The sequence below is a fragment of the Rhinolophus sinicus genome, linkage group LG18 (genome assembly GCF_036562045.2).
Source record: "Rhinolophus sinicus isolate RSC01 linkage group LG18, ASM3656204v1, whole genome shotgun sequence".
In the NCBI taxonomy this organism is placed as follows: domain Eukaryota; kingdom Metazoa; phylum Chordata; class Mammalia; order Chiroptera; family Rhinolophidae; genus Rhinolophus; species Rhinolophus sinicus.
In genome coordinates, this window is record NC_133767.1 from 15,206,227 (window position 1) to 15,220,905 (window position 14,679).

Sequence of the window (14,679 nt, forward strand, 5' to 3'; positions counted from 1 at the left end):
GACCGCGGCGCGGGTCACGAGAACAAACACCGGGCCGCAGCACTTCCCTGGCCCGTGGGTCAGCGGCGGGCCATGGCCAACGTCTCCAAGAAGGTGTCGTGGTCCGGCCGCGACCTGGACGACGACGAGGCTGCGCCGCTGCTGCGGAGGGCGGCGCGGCCTGGGGCGCCGGGCGGCGAGGACACGCCGCTGCTGAACGGGGCCGGGCCCGCGGCCGCCCGTCGGGTGAGGAGCCGCGCGGGGACTCGGGCCTCGCCCCGCGCCTGCGGGACGGCAGCGACTTCCAGCACCGCCCGGGCCCGCGCGGGAGGGACGGCGAGGCGGTGACCTGGGCCAGTCGTGGGTCGCGCCTCAGTCGGAATTCCCTCTCGCGGGACCCGGTCTCGCGGTGGCAGCGCGCGCACAGGGGCAGCGTGGGCGTCGGCCCCTGGGAGTCGGGGTTCTGGGGCTCGGACAGGCCGAACGGTGGCCCCGTGCGAGGCCGGGGCAGACGTGCGCTGCACGGGGCGCGGTCCCCCCGGAGCCGCGGGGGGACTCGGCGCTTCATCCCCATTTTAAGGATCAGGAAGTGGAGCCCGTGCCGGGTCTCCCTTGGCAAATGGCACAGCGGTGTCGGGACCTAGGCCCTGAGTTGTGTGACCTCGGGAGGAGGTTTGGGCCGGGCCCCCCCCCCCCCCCCCCGGGAACGAGGAGCAGGTGGAGTTCGCTGTTCCACGGGCGTGTTTTATGAGTGGGAAGGCGCCGAATAACACGCTTGCTGTCCTGCCCTGGACAGCAGGAGGCTAATTTATTTCCTGACGGTTTCCTCCGAAAGGGCCTTAAAGGGAAGAGGCGGATGGAATTCTGCTCCCGTGACCCTTTCCTTTTTTCCTTTTTTTTTTTCACAATTGTGATACATGAGCAACTAGTTTAACAATCCCCAGGAGCTTTTGCCAGTTTAGGTTGCAGAGTTTTCTCTTGCAGTGAGAGGAGCGGTGGAGCTCGCCCTGCCACCCTCCTCTGCAGGGATCAGGACAGACTTCAGGGCGATCTGAGGAATGACAGGCGTTTGCACTCCGTTTGCTTCAGCGGGTCATTGTGTTTGGAGCCGGCAGCCGGACACGGCAACAGGTCAGGGTGGTTGAAATGCACTTAGCGTGTCAGCGGTGCAGTTTGTGTCTTTACATGAATTTCTGTGTGTTGCGTTAGTTTTGAGTTAATGAACTATTTTTATTGATTGGTCTTATTCTGTTTTGCGATTATTCTTTATTTTCTCTCCTCTTTTTCTAGATCTGCCCTTTAAATAATTGTATAGTGTTTAACGATTAGGAAGGACATCAGCTTGTTTCTCTGGAACCTGTAGTTAGGTGTCCGCAGTCCCTGGGAAATTCATCAGACAGTGATGGTCAGAGTTTGCCTTTTGCTGGTAGGGCCCTGCTGGGCTCCCTCTGAGTGAAATCTGCTGAAATGCTGTCTGTGTTGGGTCTGAAGTAGCTAATTTGGGGTGGTGGGAATGTCGATGCTTTGTTACTTTTGTGGAACATTTCTGTTACTTTTTTCCTCTTTTAAAAGAAAGTTATCCAAAGTCTACTCAATAGAAGTATAAAACTGGCTTTAAGTATTGACAGGTAAAGAGATTGAAAACCTTGAGGTTGAATTTGGGTTTATCACGGGACGGAGTGACCGAATGTGTGTGGTTTCCCACTTCTCTTGACAACTAGATCCACAAGTTAGAATTTTTTGAAGGCTCCTGCTGCTCTCTTCCCTTAAAAATCATTCCCTTAAAAAAAAAACCACACAAAGACTTTGCACGTTTTTTGTTTGTTTGCACTTAATAATAACTGATTAGCTGCTCTTACACAGTTTTAAAAATAATTTATTGTGGACCTACTTTGTACCGGCTGCATGCAGTTTGCCTGGGACACAGTGATGCATGAAGCAGCTTCCTGCTAGCTCCAGACTCACAGAAAAACAGGCCAGTGCTCTCTGAGGGGCCCCACGGGCAGGAGAGGTCACATTTGGGTCCAGTCTTGAAGAATGCAAGGTCCTCAGGTGGGCACGCAGATGGGAAAGGATAAGAGAGTGTGTGTTTGGGACCCTGCGCGAGTTTGAAAAGTACGTTGGAGTGGGGAGTGAAGGCTGGAGCGAGAGGCCAGGGCAGATCTGCAGGCGACAGCGTCTTTATCTCCGGGAGAGCCCTGCAGGAACCTGGAGATTCTCGTCTTAAAGGCTCCTTAGCCCGGCTTGTGCACACTGGTGCAAAGGGGAGACGAGAGGCATTTGTGCCGGGAGCACCAGGTACCCCATCTGCAGAGAAGGTAATAGACATGCGGCACTGAGATTCCTGGTACCTGTCACAGACAGTCAACATTGGTGACTCTCAGTAGCATTAAAAACAGCAGCTCAAAGGTGATTGTGTTTGGGTTGCCGTTCATGGCGAATCTCCACTGGCGGCTGACTCCGTGCTGCTGGCTTTCTTGGGGGACCTGCTCTGGCTCAGTGGGCTGAGTTCACGGTTAAGCTCGGGCACCCTAGTGCTGCCGCAGAAGGCGGCTTGTAAGCTGCTCTCCGTCTGGAGCCATTTAAACTAAAACGAAGACCCAGGCCAACAGCCACCCTATGGGAATGTTCTGGTGAACTGGACATGAGAGCTTGTCTTCAACACCTTGTGGCCCTTTGGGGTTTGTTGCAGGACATCCAGAGTTGGACGGTGGTGGTGTCATGGCCACCTGGGCATGGGCACAGGCTGCCAAGCACCTAAAGTAGCTGCTCTGGGCAGAGTGACATTGAGTGGCTGCCCTGCCAGGCTGCTAAGTGCCCAGTGAGGAGCAGGCACAGCCCTGGGCAGGGTGGACGGGGGACCAGCCTGAGCTCAGTCTCCATCTGTCCAGGACCAGGCTGCTGAGAGCCACCTGGGAGTTGCTGTCCCCTTGTGTGGGACGTTGGTGTGTTATCCGGCGAGTTACTGCCAGTCTGCTGCTGCGACACAGAGAGGGTGAGATCAGCCAGCAAGTCATGGTCATGTGTGTGGGCAGCAGGAAGTGGAACGTTTTGAGGACTTACAGAGGGAAATCTGAGCCAGAAACAGATGCGGGGTGGGCACGCGCAGTGTTTATAAGTGCAGCATGTTTGGGGGGACCTAGGCTTTGGGAAGCTCAGCCTGAGACTGCCAGTGGGTGTTTAGAATCATTCTGGGGCTCTTCTCTGGTAACGGGTTACCCTGCGGGACTGCGCCCTGCCGTGGGGCCCCGGAGCTACAGATCCTATCTGAGCATGCCAGGGTGGGGAGGCAGCAGGGACGGTGGGGAGGCAGCAGGGACGGTGGGGAGGCAGCAGGGACGGTGGGGAGGCAGCGGGACGGTGGGGAGGCAGCGGGGACGGTGGGGAGGCAGCAGGGACGGTGGGGAGGCAGCAGGGACGGTGGGGAGGCAGCGGGACGGTGGGGAGGCAGCGGGGACGGTGGGGAGGCAGCGGGGACGGTGGGGAGGCAGCGGGACGGTGGGGAGGCAGCGGGGACGGTGGGGAGGCAGCGGGACGGTGGGGAGGCAGCGGGGACGGTGGGGAGGCAGCGGGGACGGTGGGGAGGCAGCAGGGACGGTGGGGAGGCAGCAGGGACGCTGCGGGTCCGTCGTGTGCCATCCAGCCCCTTGAGCTCCGCTCGTCGTGAGCTTCCGTTCCTTCTCTAGGTGGCTCGCCAGGAGGTCCTCTGTCTCAGTGTCCTTGTCCTGTCCTTTTACCCACCCCCTGCCCCCTGTTGTAGGGTCCAGGCCGGCCACCCCGCTCCCTCCCGGAAGGCTCCGGGCCAGGGCCAGTGTGGGTGGGACAGAGCCACGCCCTCAGGAAGCTCACAACCTGGGGAGGCAGGTGAGCGAGCTGAGGGACACGAGTGGGCCTGGGCCTAGTCAGAGGGTCCTGGGAGCCTCCCCACCACCCCTGCTCCCTCAGAGGCGGGAGTGGGGCTGGTCGCACCCCATCCGCACCCCTCTGCACATCTCGCTTCTTCTCTTACGTCTCAGCCTCACTGCCTCCTCCTCACCCTCATCGAGTGCAGTCCCACAGTTTACCCTTCACTTGTTTGTGGGCAACTTGTGTTCTTTGACTGAGCCCCTGGCTGTGGCAGCCTTGTGTCCTCAGTGCTGAGCGTGGACCTGCCGATGTCAGACGGCAGAGCAGCAGAGAGGGGGCCAGCGAACAACTTTCAAGTTGTTTTTAAAATCTGTTTTAATCGTGGTAAAAACATGTAACAAACTTACCATCTTAACCATTTTTAAGTGCAGTTAGTTCAGTGGTGGTAAGTACATTCGCATTGTTTTGCAACCATCCCCACCATCCGTCCCCAGAACTGGCTTCATCTTTCAAAACTGAAACTGTGCCCATTAAACACTAACTCTTCCTCCAGGCGCTGGCAGCCACCATTCTCCTTTCTGTCTCTGGGACTGTGACGATGCCAGGGGCCTCCTATAAGTGGCCTCACGGAGTATTTGTCTTCTTGTGACTGGCTGCTCTCAAGGTTCACCCTGTGGTAGCATGTTACAGAATTGCATTCCTTGTTAAGGCTGAATAATATTCCACTGTATGCACACACCACATCTACTTTTTCCATTCGTCGTCGATGGTCAGGTGGGCTGCTTCTACATTTTAGCTGTTGTGAATAATGTCACTATGCGTATGTGTGTGCGAATAATCTCCTTGAGACCATGCTTTCAATTCTTTTAGGTAAATACCCAGAGTAGGAATTGCTGGGTCTTATGATAGTTCTATTTTTAACTTTTTGAGGAACCTCCATGCTGTTTCCCATGGAGCCGGCACCGCTTTACATTCTCACCCACAGTGCACAGGGTTCCAGTTTCACCACATCTTCACCAACACTTGTTATTCTGTTTTTTGATGCTGGCCATTCTCATAGGTATGAGACGGTATCATTGTAGGTTTTTTAAAATTTTTTATTGGGGAACTGTGTTTCTCCGGGGCCCATCAGCTCCAAGTCATTGTCCTTCAATCTAGTTGTGGAGGGCGCAGCTCAGCTCCAAGTCCAGTCGCCGTTTTCAATCTTTAGTTGCGGGGGGCACAGCCCACCATCCCATGCGGGAATTGAACCGGCAACCTTATTGTTAAGAGCACACGCTCTAACCAACTGAGCTAACCAGCCTCCCCTGGTATCATTGTAGTTTTGATTTGCATTTCCCGAATGGTTAGTGATGTTGAGCGTGTTTTCATGTGCTTGGTGGGCATTTGTGTGTCTTTGGAGAAATGTTTATTCAAGTCTTCCTCCCGTCTTTTAATCAGGTTGTTGTTGTTGCTGTTGAGTTGTATAGGTTCTTTATATATCCTGGATATTAACCCTTTATCAAATCTATGATTTGTAAATATTTTCTCCCATTCTGTAGGTTGCCTTTTCACGTTGCTAATTGTTTCCTTTGATGCACGAAGTTTTTCAGTTTGATGCAGTGCCATTTGCATATAAAGTTTTTTTTAAGATTTAAAAAATAATTATGGATTTATAAGAAGTTGAGAAGAGCACCAAGAGGGCCTGTGTACCTTCCCCCTGTTTCTTCCAGGGGTTCCATCTTACTTAACAGTAGTGCCGTGTGGAAACATCGGCACTGCGCCTGTGGTTCTCTGCTCTTACGTCACGGGTGTAGATTCACGGGAGCGCCACTGCAGTGGAGATACAGAGCTTGCCCTTTACCACGAGGAGTCCCCTGTGCTCCTCTTACAGTTACACCCCCTCCCGCACCGATCTGTCCTCATCCCCTCAGGCCTGACATTTCAAGAACGTCAGGTCGGTGGAACCGCACTGTCCATATGTCTTTGGGGTCGGCCACTTTCACGCAGCGTCCCACCCTGGAAGGTTCCAACCAGACTGCGGTGCATCTCAGCAGTTTGAAGAACCAGAAGTCTTTAATTGAACTTGTGTTTAAGAAAAGGGAAAGAATCAGACATGACACCCCATAAGTCACTGAACTTCAAGTAAGGGGCTTGTTTTCATCACACAAGATAGTTCCAAAAAGATGCTCATAACGTTGGGGAAAGAGCTGCTGAGACCACGGAGGTGGGGACAAGGGAGAGGCCCCGCCCATGGCAGCCGCAGGGCTCCGCCCCCTCCCGCTCCTGAGCCTTCGCCTCCAGGGGCCAGGTGGTGCTCGCAGGGTGCCCACCGCTGTGCTCACCTGGGGTGCTTGCAGCCAGGTGCTGGGGACCTCTTGTCTCCTACACAAGTGAGTCCTGCTCCTTCTCGCCCGAGGCCCCCAGTGCTGACTAGGTGTTGCGTCACCAAAAAGGATTTATTCGGGGCTAAAAAAGGGCTGCAACCCAGTGCGTGCAGACATGGCGAGCCACGTGCACACTCTGGCCTGTGTGCCAAGATGGAAGGGTATTTGTTGAAGGGAAAAGGAAGTTAGAACCAGAAGGTGTATCACCAAGTTCTGCTGTAGGGCTCTCCCGATTAAGTAGAGTGTGAGAACTCCCAGAAGCCCCCGCTCCTCCCATGACCCTCCCAACCAGGTGTGTTTGCTGCCAGTTCCAGTTAGTCTTTATCACCAGAAACTGTTCGGATACCAAAGGAAATGCTTTGTGGGGTCGCCTTGGGGCTGTGGGAGTGACTGCCGGACGTCACTGAGCTGCTTTTGTGACCAGTGATGAGTAAGATAAAAGTGGCCAGACTACCTTTTTCCGTGGGTTCCATCTGCCAGGTCAGACGGCAATGTCGGTTTTCCCCTCTTCCTTTTACGGCCCAACTCTCTCAGTGCTGCCTGGGTGTTGCTCAGATGGAGTCCGTCTTGGTGTCCCATCTGCCTGGCTGGTCCACATATGTGGACCCGTCCCAAGGAAGTGTGTTCGTGTTGCTGTGGTGGGCTCGTGGCCCGTGCATGCTTCCGCATCATACGTGTCCTGTCCGGGGGCTGCAGCCAGCGCCGGGCCACCTCCCATTAGAGTTCACTCTTAGCTGGGATCCCTTCCTGGGCCAGCACAGCGGCCAGCGGGCCGGCCCCTCCTGCCTACAGCCTGGCGCCGGGAGGCCCACCTGCTTTTCTCATCAGATTCAGCAGTTTGGGGGCGTTGTCAGTTGCTTTTAGAAGCGAAAACAACTGTGGGTCTCTCAGTAGTCATCTGTTGTCCTGACGTTTACTGTACGTATGTGCAGAAAAGTGCATAGTTGTGCCAGTGAAGCACAAATGTAGAGTGAACACACACCTCACAAGTTGCCACCCAAAACAGCTGTCCACTCCAGAGCCCTGGAACCTGTGCATGGGACCTCCCTCCCATGGAAATAGGGTCTTTGCAGACGTCCTCAAGTTAAGACGAGGGCAGCCTAGCATTGGATGGGCCCTGATCCAGTGACAGGTGGCCTCAGAAGGAAAGGGAACCGTGCTCAGGCAGACACACAGGAGGAGGCCGTGAGTCGAGAGCAGAGTGGTGCATCCACAAGCCAAGGAAAGCTAAGGCGTGCCAACACCCGTTGGGCTGGAAGAAGCAGGAAGTAGCCTCCCCGTGCCCCTTGAGAGGGACGGCTTGCTTTTGGACTGATGGCCTCCACACCTGGAAGAGAATACATGTCTCTTGTTTTAAGCCCCACCCCAGTCTGTTGTAATTGGTTGCAGCAGCTCCAGGAGATTTAGACACCCCCCCCCCCAAAAAGAGTCAGCCAATGTCCCTGGAGCTCCTTTGTGCCCTTCACTTTCCCTGTCCCCTGCCCCCCATAAGTAGCCACCTGTGGCGCACAGGCGGTTTTCACCTGCCTGTACACTTTCTGTAGTGGAGTCACCGTGTGCTCCGGCTGGATGCCCCTCCACGGTCCGGGGCCCATGGTGTGCAGCAGAATTTGTTCGTGTCATGGCTGCGTGTTTTCCCACTGAGTTAGGGCTGCTAGAGGAATTGCAGGCCGCCCAGCTGCAGTTGCATTCACAGAGAAACAGTGAATCACGTTTGAGTGCGAGTACATTCCCTACAGTATTTGGGACATACTTAATGCTAAAACGTGACTTGTTGTTTCTCTGAAATGCAAACATAACTGGGGCCTGTATTTGTTTCCTCGTCCAGGCCTCTGCCATGCCTGGACAGTGAGCGTAAGAGAAGTCAAGCGCCTGGTTGTCCTGTGTGCTTGACCTGCCCCCTGGGCCTGGGAGTGTGGCCCCACTTCAGAGAGGGAGGGTCCTGGGTCACTCCTGTCCCAGGAGAGGAGGCACCTCTGACCATGTGTCTGGGGAGCCGGCCTGGAGGCCTGTGACAGGTCCCCACCGGGCAGAACCACTCGGTCTCATGATGGGGAATGCACAGAGAATGGGGTGGTTAGGGGACAGAAAGCCTTCTGGAGGCGGGACCCTGAATCTCCTGGGTTTTCTAGGTGGGGGTGAGGAGGGTGGGGCGGGGCAGGGTGGTCGCCTTCAGCTCTGGGTTCTGGTTGCTGGCAACTTTCTAGTCTCCACTCTCTGAAATGCCCGAGAGCAAGGGAGGGTGGGGCTTCTGGGCTTCTCGTCTGGAGGCTGGACTCTTGGGTGACAGGCTGTGGGCGGTGGGAGCAAGCCTGGGTCCAGCACTGGCCCTGCTGGTGTCCCCCACGTGGCCTCCCCAGCCAGGGCCAGGCAAGGCCAGGCCATATGGATGGTGTGGTGATACCCAGCGCAGCTTGGCCCCGTGGCTAAGCGCCCTGTCATTTCTCTTGTTTCCAGTCGCCCCATCCGGCATCTTTCCAGATCAGACAGATGAGCAACGTGGAGCTGGACGATGAGCTCCTGGACCCGGTAAGTGGGAGTCCTTCCCGGTCGCCCCCGGACGGAGGAGGCCTGCGCTGCGGAGCTGCAGCCTGGCAGAGGGCGAGCAGGATGACGGGCGTAGGGAGGGCCGTGCAGAGAGCGGGGACAGTCGTGGGCCATACAGACTCCGAGACAGAATAAGGAGCGGCAGTAGGCGCCCCAGAGCCTGGGTGACCAGGGAAGGCCATTTCGAGGGGCCATATTTCCTGAGGAGCCCTCCTCTAGCCCGAGGAGCAAAGGGGGGAAGTGTGTGTCAGGTGTGGAACCGAGTGAGTGTGCTGTGTGTAGGCGTAGGAAGCAGGCCTGGGGTGGGGGGTGCCGAGGGCAGGAAAGGGACCCCAGGTGCCCTGCAGGAGGGCCCTGGAGGCAGGGTGATGTCTTCTGCCAGTGTAAGCGCTGGGCTGTCCAGCGGCTCCCAAGGGAACACCCCTGAGCCCACCAGCCGGGCTTGCACTTGACTCATCCTCAGGCAGCACGTGGTTCTCATCTGCTTTGTCCCTGATGCCAGTGACCTTGAGCATCTTTCATGTGCCCGTGGTCGTCTGTATGTCTTCTTGGGAGAAATGTCTGTTCAGATCCTGTGCCCATTTTTTAAATGGGGTTCTTTCTTTTTTTTATTTTTATAATTGAGCTATAAGAGTTTTTCATGTATTTTAGACATGAATGGCTCATCCATACATGATTCGCAGCAACTTTCTCCCATTCTGTGGCGTCTCCTCACTTTCTGGTGGTGTCCTGTGAAGCAGAAGAGCTTTTCACTGTGATGAAGTCCAGTTTAATCTTTGTTTTGTTGTGCTTTTCGTGTCATAGTTAAGTCCATTGCCTAGTCCAAGGTCATGAAGATTTACTCCTGTATTTTCTTCTAAGAGTTCTGTAGCTTTAGATCTTGATCCGTTTTTTAACTTATTTTGTGTGTGGTATAAGGTAAGGGCCCGAGTTGGAGGGCCCGTGTTCCCAGCACTGTTTCGCGACAAGGCTGTGCTTTCCCTGTTGGATTGTCTGTCACCCTTGTCGAAACCAATAAATGTGAAGGTTTGTTTCTGACCCTCAATGGTCTGCCATCAACCTCTGTGTCCGCCCTTGCGCTAGCACCGCTCTATCTTGACAAGTGTAGCTTTTAGTCGGTTTTGAAATCAGGAAGTTTGCGTCATCCAACTTTGTTCTTTTTTAAGTTTGTTCTGGCTCTTTAAGATCCCTTGCATTTCCGTGTGGATTTTAGGATCAGCTTGTCAGTTTCTTTAAAGATGCCAGCTGGAATTCAGACAGGAACTGCACTGAATCTTAATATTAAGTCTTCTGCTGAATACAGGTTATCTTTTCATTTATTTAGGTCTTCAGTTCCTTTCAACAGTGCTTTGCAGTTTTCAGCGTACAAGTCTTACACTTTTGTTAAATGTATTTGGGGAATAAATTTTATTTTATATATTTTATTTTTCACCCTATTACAAATAGAGTTTTTTCAATTTCATTTCCAATTGTTCATTACCAGTGCATAGAAATACATTTGATTTTTGCATATTGATCTTGTATCCTTCAATCTTACTGAGTTCATTATTAATTCTGACAGCTTTTAGTATATTTTGGGGGGATTTTTCCACATAGAAGATCATGTCATCTTCAAATAGAGAGTTTCACTTCTTCCTTTCCGATCCGGATGCCTTTTATTTCATTTTCTTGCCCAATTGCCCTGGTAGAACGTCTGGGACAAGCTGAAGAGCAGCGGCGAGAACAGGCTTCCTTGTTCCTGAGCTTAAGGGCAAAGCTTAGGGTTTCACCGCTGAGTGTGGGTTTTGATAAGTGACTTTATCAGGCTGAGGAAGTTCCCCTTTTCCTGCTTGTTGAGTGTTTCATCGTGCAGAGGGCTTGCGTTGTGTCAGCTGCTTTGCTCTGTCTGTTGAGATGATCGTGTGTGTTTTGTCCTTTATTCTATTGAACTGTCATTAAACTGTTTCTACTCACAACACTTCTGACACCAAATGTGTGGGGTTTTACCTCACACCAACTAATTCTACCATGTTGCCCCGAAAATAAGACCTAGCCAGACAATCAGCTCTAATGCGTCTTTTGGAGCAAAAATTAATGTAAGACCCGGTATTATATTATTATGTTATGTTATATTATATTATATTATATTATATTATATTATATTATATTACATTATATTATATTAGACTCCGTCTTATGTTATAGTGAAATAAGTCTGGGTCTTATATTAATTTTTGCTCCAAAAGACACGTTAGAGCTGATGGTCCAGCTCAGTCTTGTTTTCAGGGAAACGGCGTACGTTTTTCCAGACACTACCTGGGGGTCCTGCAAGTCAGTTCATTCTGACGGGAACAGCCCGGTGTCAGTGCAGACCCTCAGGCTGAGGGCTCAGTCCCACAAGACCACCCCCACTTCAGACCCCGGTCACAAGTCCAGGTTGTCACCTGTGCTTGTGACTGAGCAGCTATAAATCGGGGTTCCCACGACCTCCTCCTCGGGTTCCATAGTTTATCAGAAGGGCTCACAGAACGCAGGGAAACGCTTCACTTATGTTTACTGGTCTGTTACAAAGGATACGACTTGGGAGCAGCAGACAGAAGAGACGCACAGGGAAGGGGTGGGAAGGGCTTCCATGCCCTCTCGGGAGCACCACCCCCCAGCACCTCCACATGTTCACTACCCAGAAGCTCTCTGCACCCCTTCATTTCGGGGTTTTAGAGGTTCTATTACACAGGCATGAGTGAGTAAGTCACTGGTCATTGGCCATCAGCTCAGTCTCCAGCCCCTCCCCATCCACAGAGTTTGGGACCGAAAGTTCCAACCCTCCAGCCACACTTTGGTCTCTGGTGAGCAGCCTCCATCCTGAAGCCTAGGGGTCCCAGCCCCCCTCCACCTCATTAGCTCACAGGAGACGCTCATCACTCAGAGATGCAGGGTGTTAGGAGCCAGGTGCCAGGAACTGGGACAAAGACCGATAATATATTCCCCATCGTACCAGAGACACGTTAGGGTACTTGATTTTTGGATGGGAAACCACGCTGGCCTTCCTGGTGTGGTGCTGCAGGATCCAGCGCTGGCGTGCTGTTGAGAACGTTGTGTCTGTGATCACCAGGGGTGTGGGTCTGCAGTGACTTTCCTTTTCTTATGGCTTCTTGTCTGGCTTTGGGGTCAGGAGTAGCGGCCTCACGAGACAGTAGACACGTGTCCCACCCTCTCCTCACTGTGCTTCGAGCCTCAGCATGCTGAGTTGTCAGCCTGGGCCTCCGTCTCTTCCCTTGCAGGAGATGGACCCCCCGCCCCCTTTCCCCAAGGAGATCCCGCACAACGAGAAGCTCCTGTCCCTCAAGTATGAGGTGGGCCTCCTTCCTGCGTGCCCCTGCCCCCTGCGGCCCCGGGCACTGCGTCCCCTCTCCAGCCCCGCCCCCACCTGCTGCCTGCCCTGAACCTGGGCCATCGGCTTGGTCGTCATGTTGTCTGTGCCCCCCTGGCCTGCAGAGCCTGGACTATGACAACAGCGAGAACCAGCTGTTCCTGGAGGAGGAGCGACGCATCAACCACACGGTGAGTCTGCGGCGAGGCAGCCTGGAACCCTGCCTCCCTGGTGGCCTGCAGGCTGGTCCGGTGCCACGTCCCCCTCCTGTCCGCGGTCCTCATGCCTCAGGTTCTGGTTTGCGTCCTGAAGCCAGAGACAGCTGGTGCCTGATACAGGAAAGGGTGTGTGTGTCACATCCCAGATACAACGAGAAGGCGGTTCTTAGAGATGGCAGCGGCAGTGGCCAGAATATCAGCACCTGATTGGTTGGGAAGGTCCACATGCATCCCGCCCGCCCTGATGTGCCATCGTCTCTGAGGCCTGGACCACAGGCTGTCACACACTTGGAGATGCAGAGTGCAGCAGGCTGGGCCCAGTGGCAGCCTGTGGCATTCCGGGGCCAGCAGCCTGGGACCGACGTCTCGCCCCTGCCCCCGCAGGCCTTCCGCACAGTGGAGATCAAGCGCTGGGTCATCTGCGCCATGATTGGCATCCTCACGGGGCTCGTGGCCTGCTTCATCGACATCATGGTGGAGAACCTGGCGGGCCTGAAATACAAGGTCGTCAAGGACAGTATCCTTGTCGGGAGGTGCCCCGCGCAGACAGGTGGGGCTCAGAGCAGGGGGGTGGGATCCCACGACGAGGTCCCACAGGTAGCTGTGCAGCCCCCAGTGGGCCCAGATGTTTGCCTTCCAGCTGGGGGAGGTGAGCCTGGGCAGGTGGCGTCCCTGTCACTATGGGTTGTGGAATGTCCCTGAGATGTGCAGTTAGGGTATGTGCGCCCCCCCTCCATGTGCTTGGGGACGTGCTTGTACCAGGGGTTTGGCGGGCTGGGGGTGGAGCCAACATTGTCCTTAATGAGCCCAGACATCGACAAGTTCACAGAGAAGGGGGGGCTGTCCTTCTCGCTCCTGCTGTGGGCCGTGCTGAACTCTGCGTTTGTGCTGGTCGGCTCCATGATCGTCGCCTTCATAGAGGTAAGGCCACAGGGGAGCCTGGATGCTGGGAGCCTCTCTGGCTTACACACACCGTAGCTTCTGTCAGTGGTGTTGGCGCGGTCACACTGGTGCAGGTGTGTACCGGTTCAGTCAGAGCAGAAAGTGCATCTGGGCCGCTTCACCCCCAACCCTGGCGGTGTTGCCCCTCACCCGCCCACAAGGCCCGAGCCTGCCCCCCTCCCACCCACACAGTGAGGACTGTGGGGGGCAGTGTGCAGCCCAATTCTAGGGGGTGCCCAGGGCGTGCAGAGCCTCAGGAGCGGAGCTGACCCAACCCAGGGGTCCAGGTGGAGGGGACCGCCCACCTGAGGGGATCAGACCCTCCTAGGATATCCCTTTGTTCTGGGACTTCTCCCAGAAGCCCTTCCTAGGGCCTGTCTCTGCTCCTCCCTTGTCACGGGTGTTGGAGGAAGAGGAGATGGCATCCAGGAGCTCTATCTGGGGTGCAGTGCGGTGCCCCCCAGAGGGTGTAAGGAGCTCTGGCCCCTCTCGGCTGGTGTGTGATAGGTGCCTCCCCCCCCGCCCCGCCCCCTTGGGGGTCCCTGGGCCTCCTTCAGTCTCCACGCCCCACCCCCTCCCACATCTCACAGAGTTTGCGCCCTGTGGTTGCTCTGCATTTGGGGTGGGGGAGTAGGCAGCCCCGTCCCCGGGCGGCTGTCCCATCCCATTCCATGTCGTCGTCCTGCTCCCACCCCCTGTCCTGGGCACCACGAGGCTGAGTCTCCCTGGGCCTGCCGGCTGCGTCAATTCACTCAGCCACTGTTTACCTCCCTCTCTGTCCAGCCCGTCGCTGCTGGCAGCGGGATCCCCCAGATCAAGTGCTTCCTCAACGGGGTGAAGATCCCCCATGTGGTCCGGCTCAAGGTGAGGAGGTGACCCCTTGGCTGGCAGCATGGTGCTCAGCGTGGGGATTCTTGGCTGCGTGGGAAGCCGTTTGTCCACGCGCACCTCCAAACCCCACCCAGGCCCATTTTGTATGCCACTGACAAGCATGCGTGTGCGTGTGCTGGCAGGTTTTATGTAAACTTTCTTTGGAAAGCAGTAAAAACTTTCTGCGCACATTTTAAATAACATGTGGAACATGTTTGTAAGTTCCGTCCCATGGTTAACATTCCAGAAGGAGAGTCCCTGTGTTGGAGTAGACTTGCTGGGAGCTTTTTCCGTTTGTCAGACTTTTTCTTCATACTCATGATGCTTAGTATTCTCTTTTTTAATTTTTTTTTTAAAGATTTTATTGGGGGAAGGGGAACAGGACTTTATTGGGGAACAGTGTGTACTTCCAGGACTTTTTTTCCAAATGAAGTTGTTGTCCTTTTAATCTTAGTTGTGGAGGGTGCTGTTCAGCTTTAAGTTGTCCTTTCAGTCTTAGTTGTGGAGGGCGCAGCTCAGCTCCAGGTCCAGTTGCCGTTGCTAGTTGCAGGGCGCACAGCCC

At 54.8% G+C, this 14,679-nt stretch overlaps 1 protein-coding gene across 1 annotated transcript in view; it reads left to right on the forward strand.

The window, feature by feature from the left end:
* CLCN7 (chloride voltage-gated channel 7) overlaps positions 1–14,679 on the forward strand; it is a 27,294-nt gene continuing 12,615 nt past the window's right edge. The window contains exons 1-7 of the mRNA XM_074322556.1: positions 1–225; positions 8,649–8,720; positions 11,999–12,070; positions 12,213–12,278; positions 12,690–12,822; positions 13,117–13,226; positions 14,031–14,111. Of these exons, the coding sequence (XP_074178657.1) occupies positions 73–225; positions 8,649–8,720; positions 11,999–12,070; positions 12,213–12,278; positions 12,690–12,822; positions 13,117–13,226; positions 14,031–14,111 (687 nt within the window). The 5' untranslated portion in view covers positions 1–72. The remainder of the gene's footprint in view (positions 226–8,648; positions 8,721–11,998; positions 12,071–12,212; positions 12,279–12,689; positions 12,823–13,116; positions 13,227–14,030; positions 14,112–14,679) is intronic.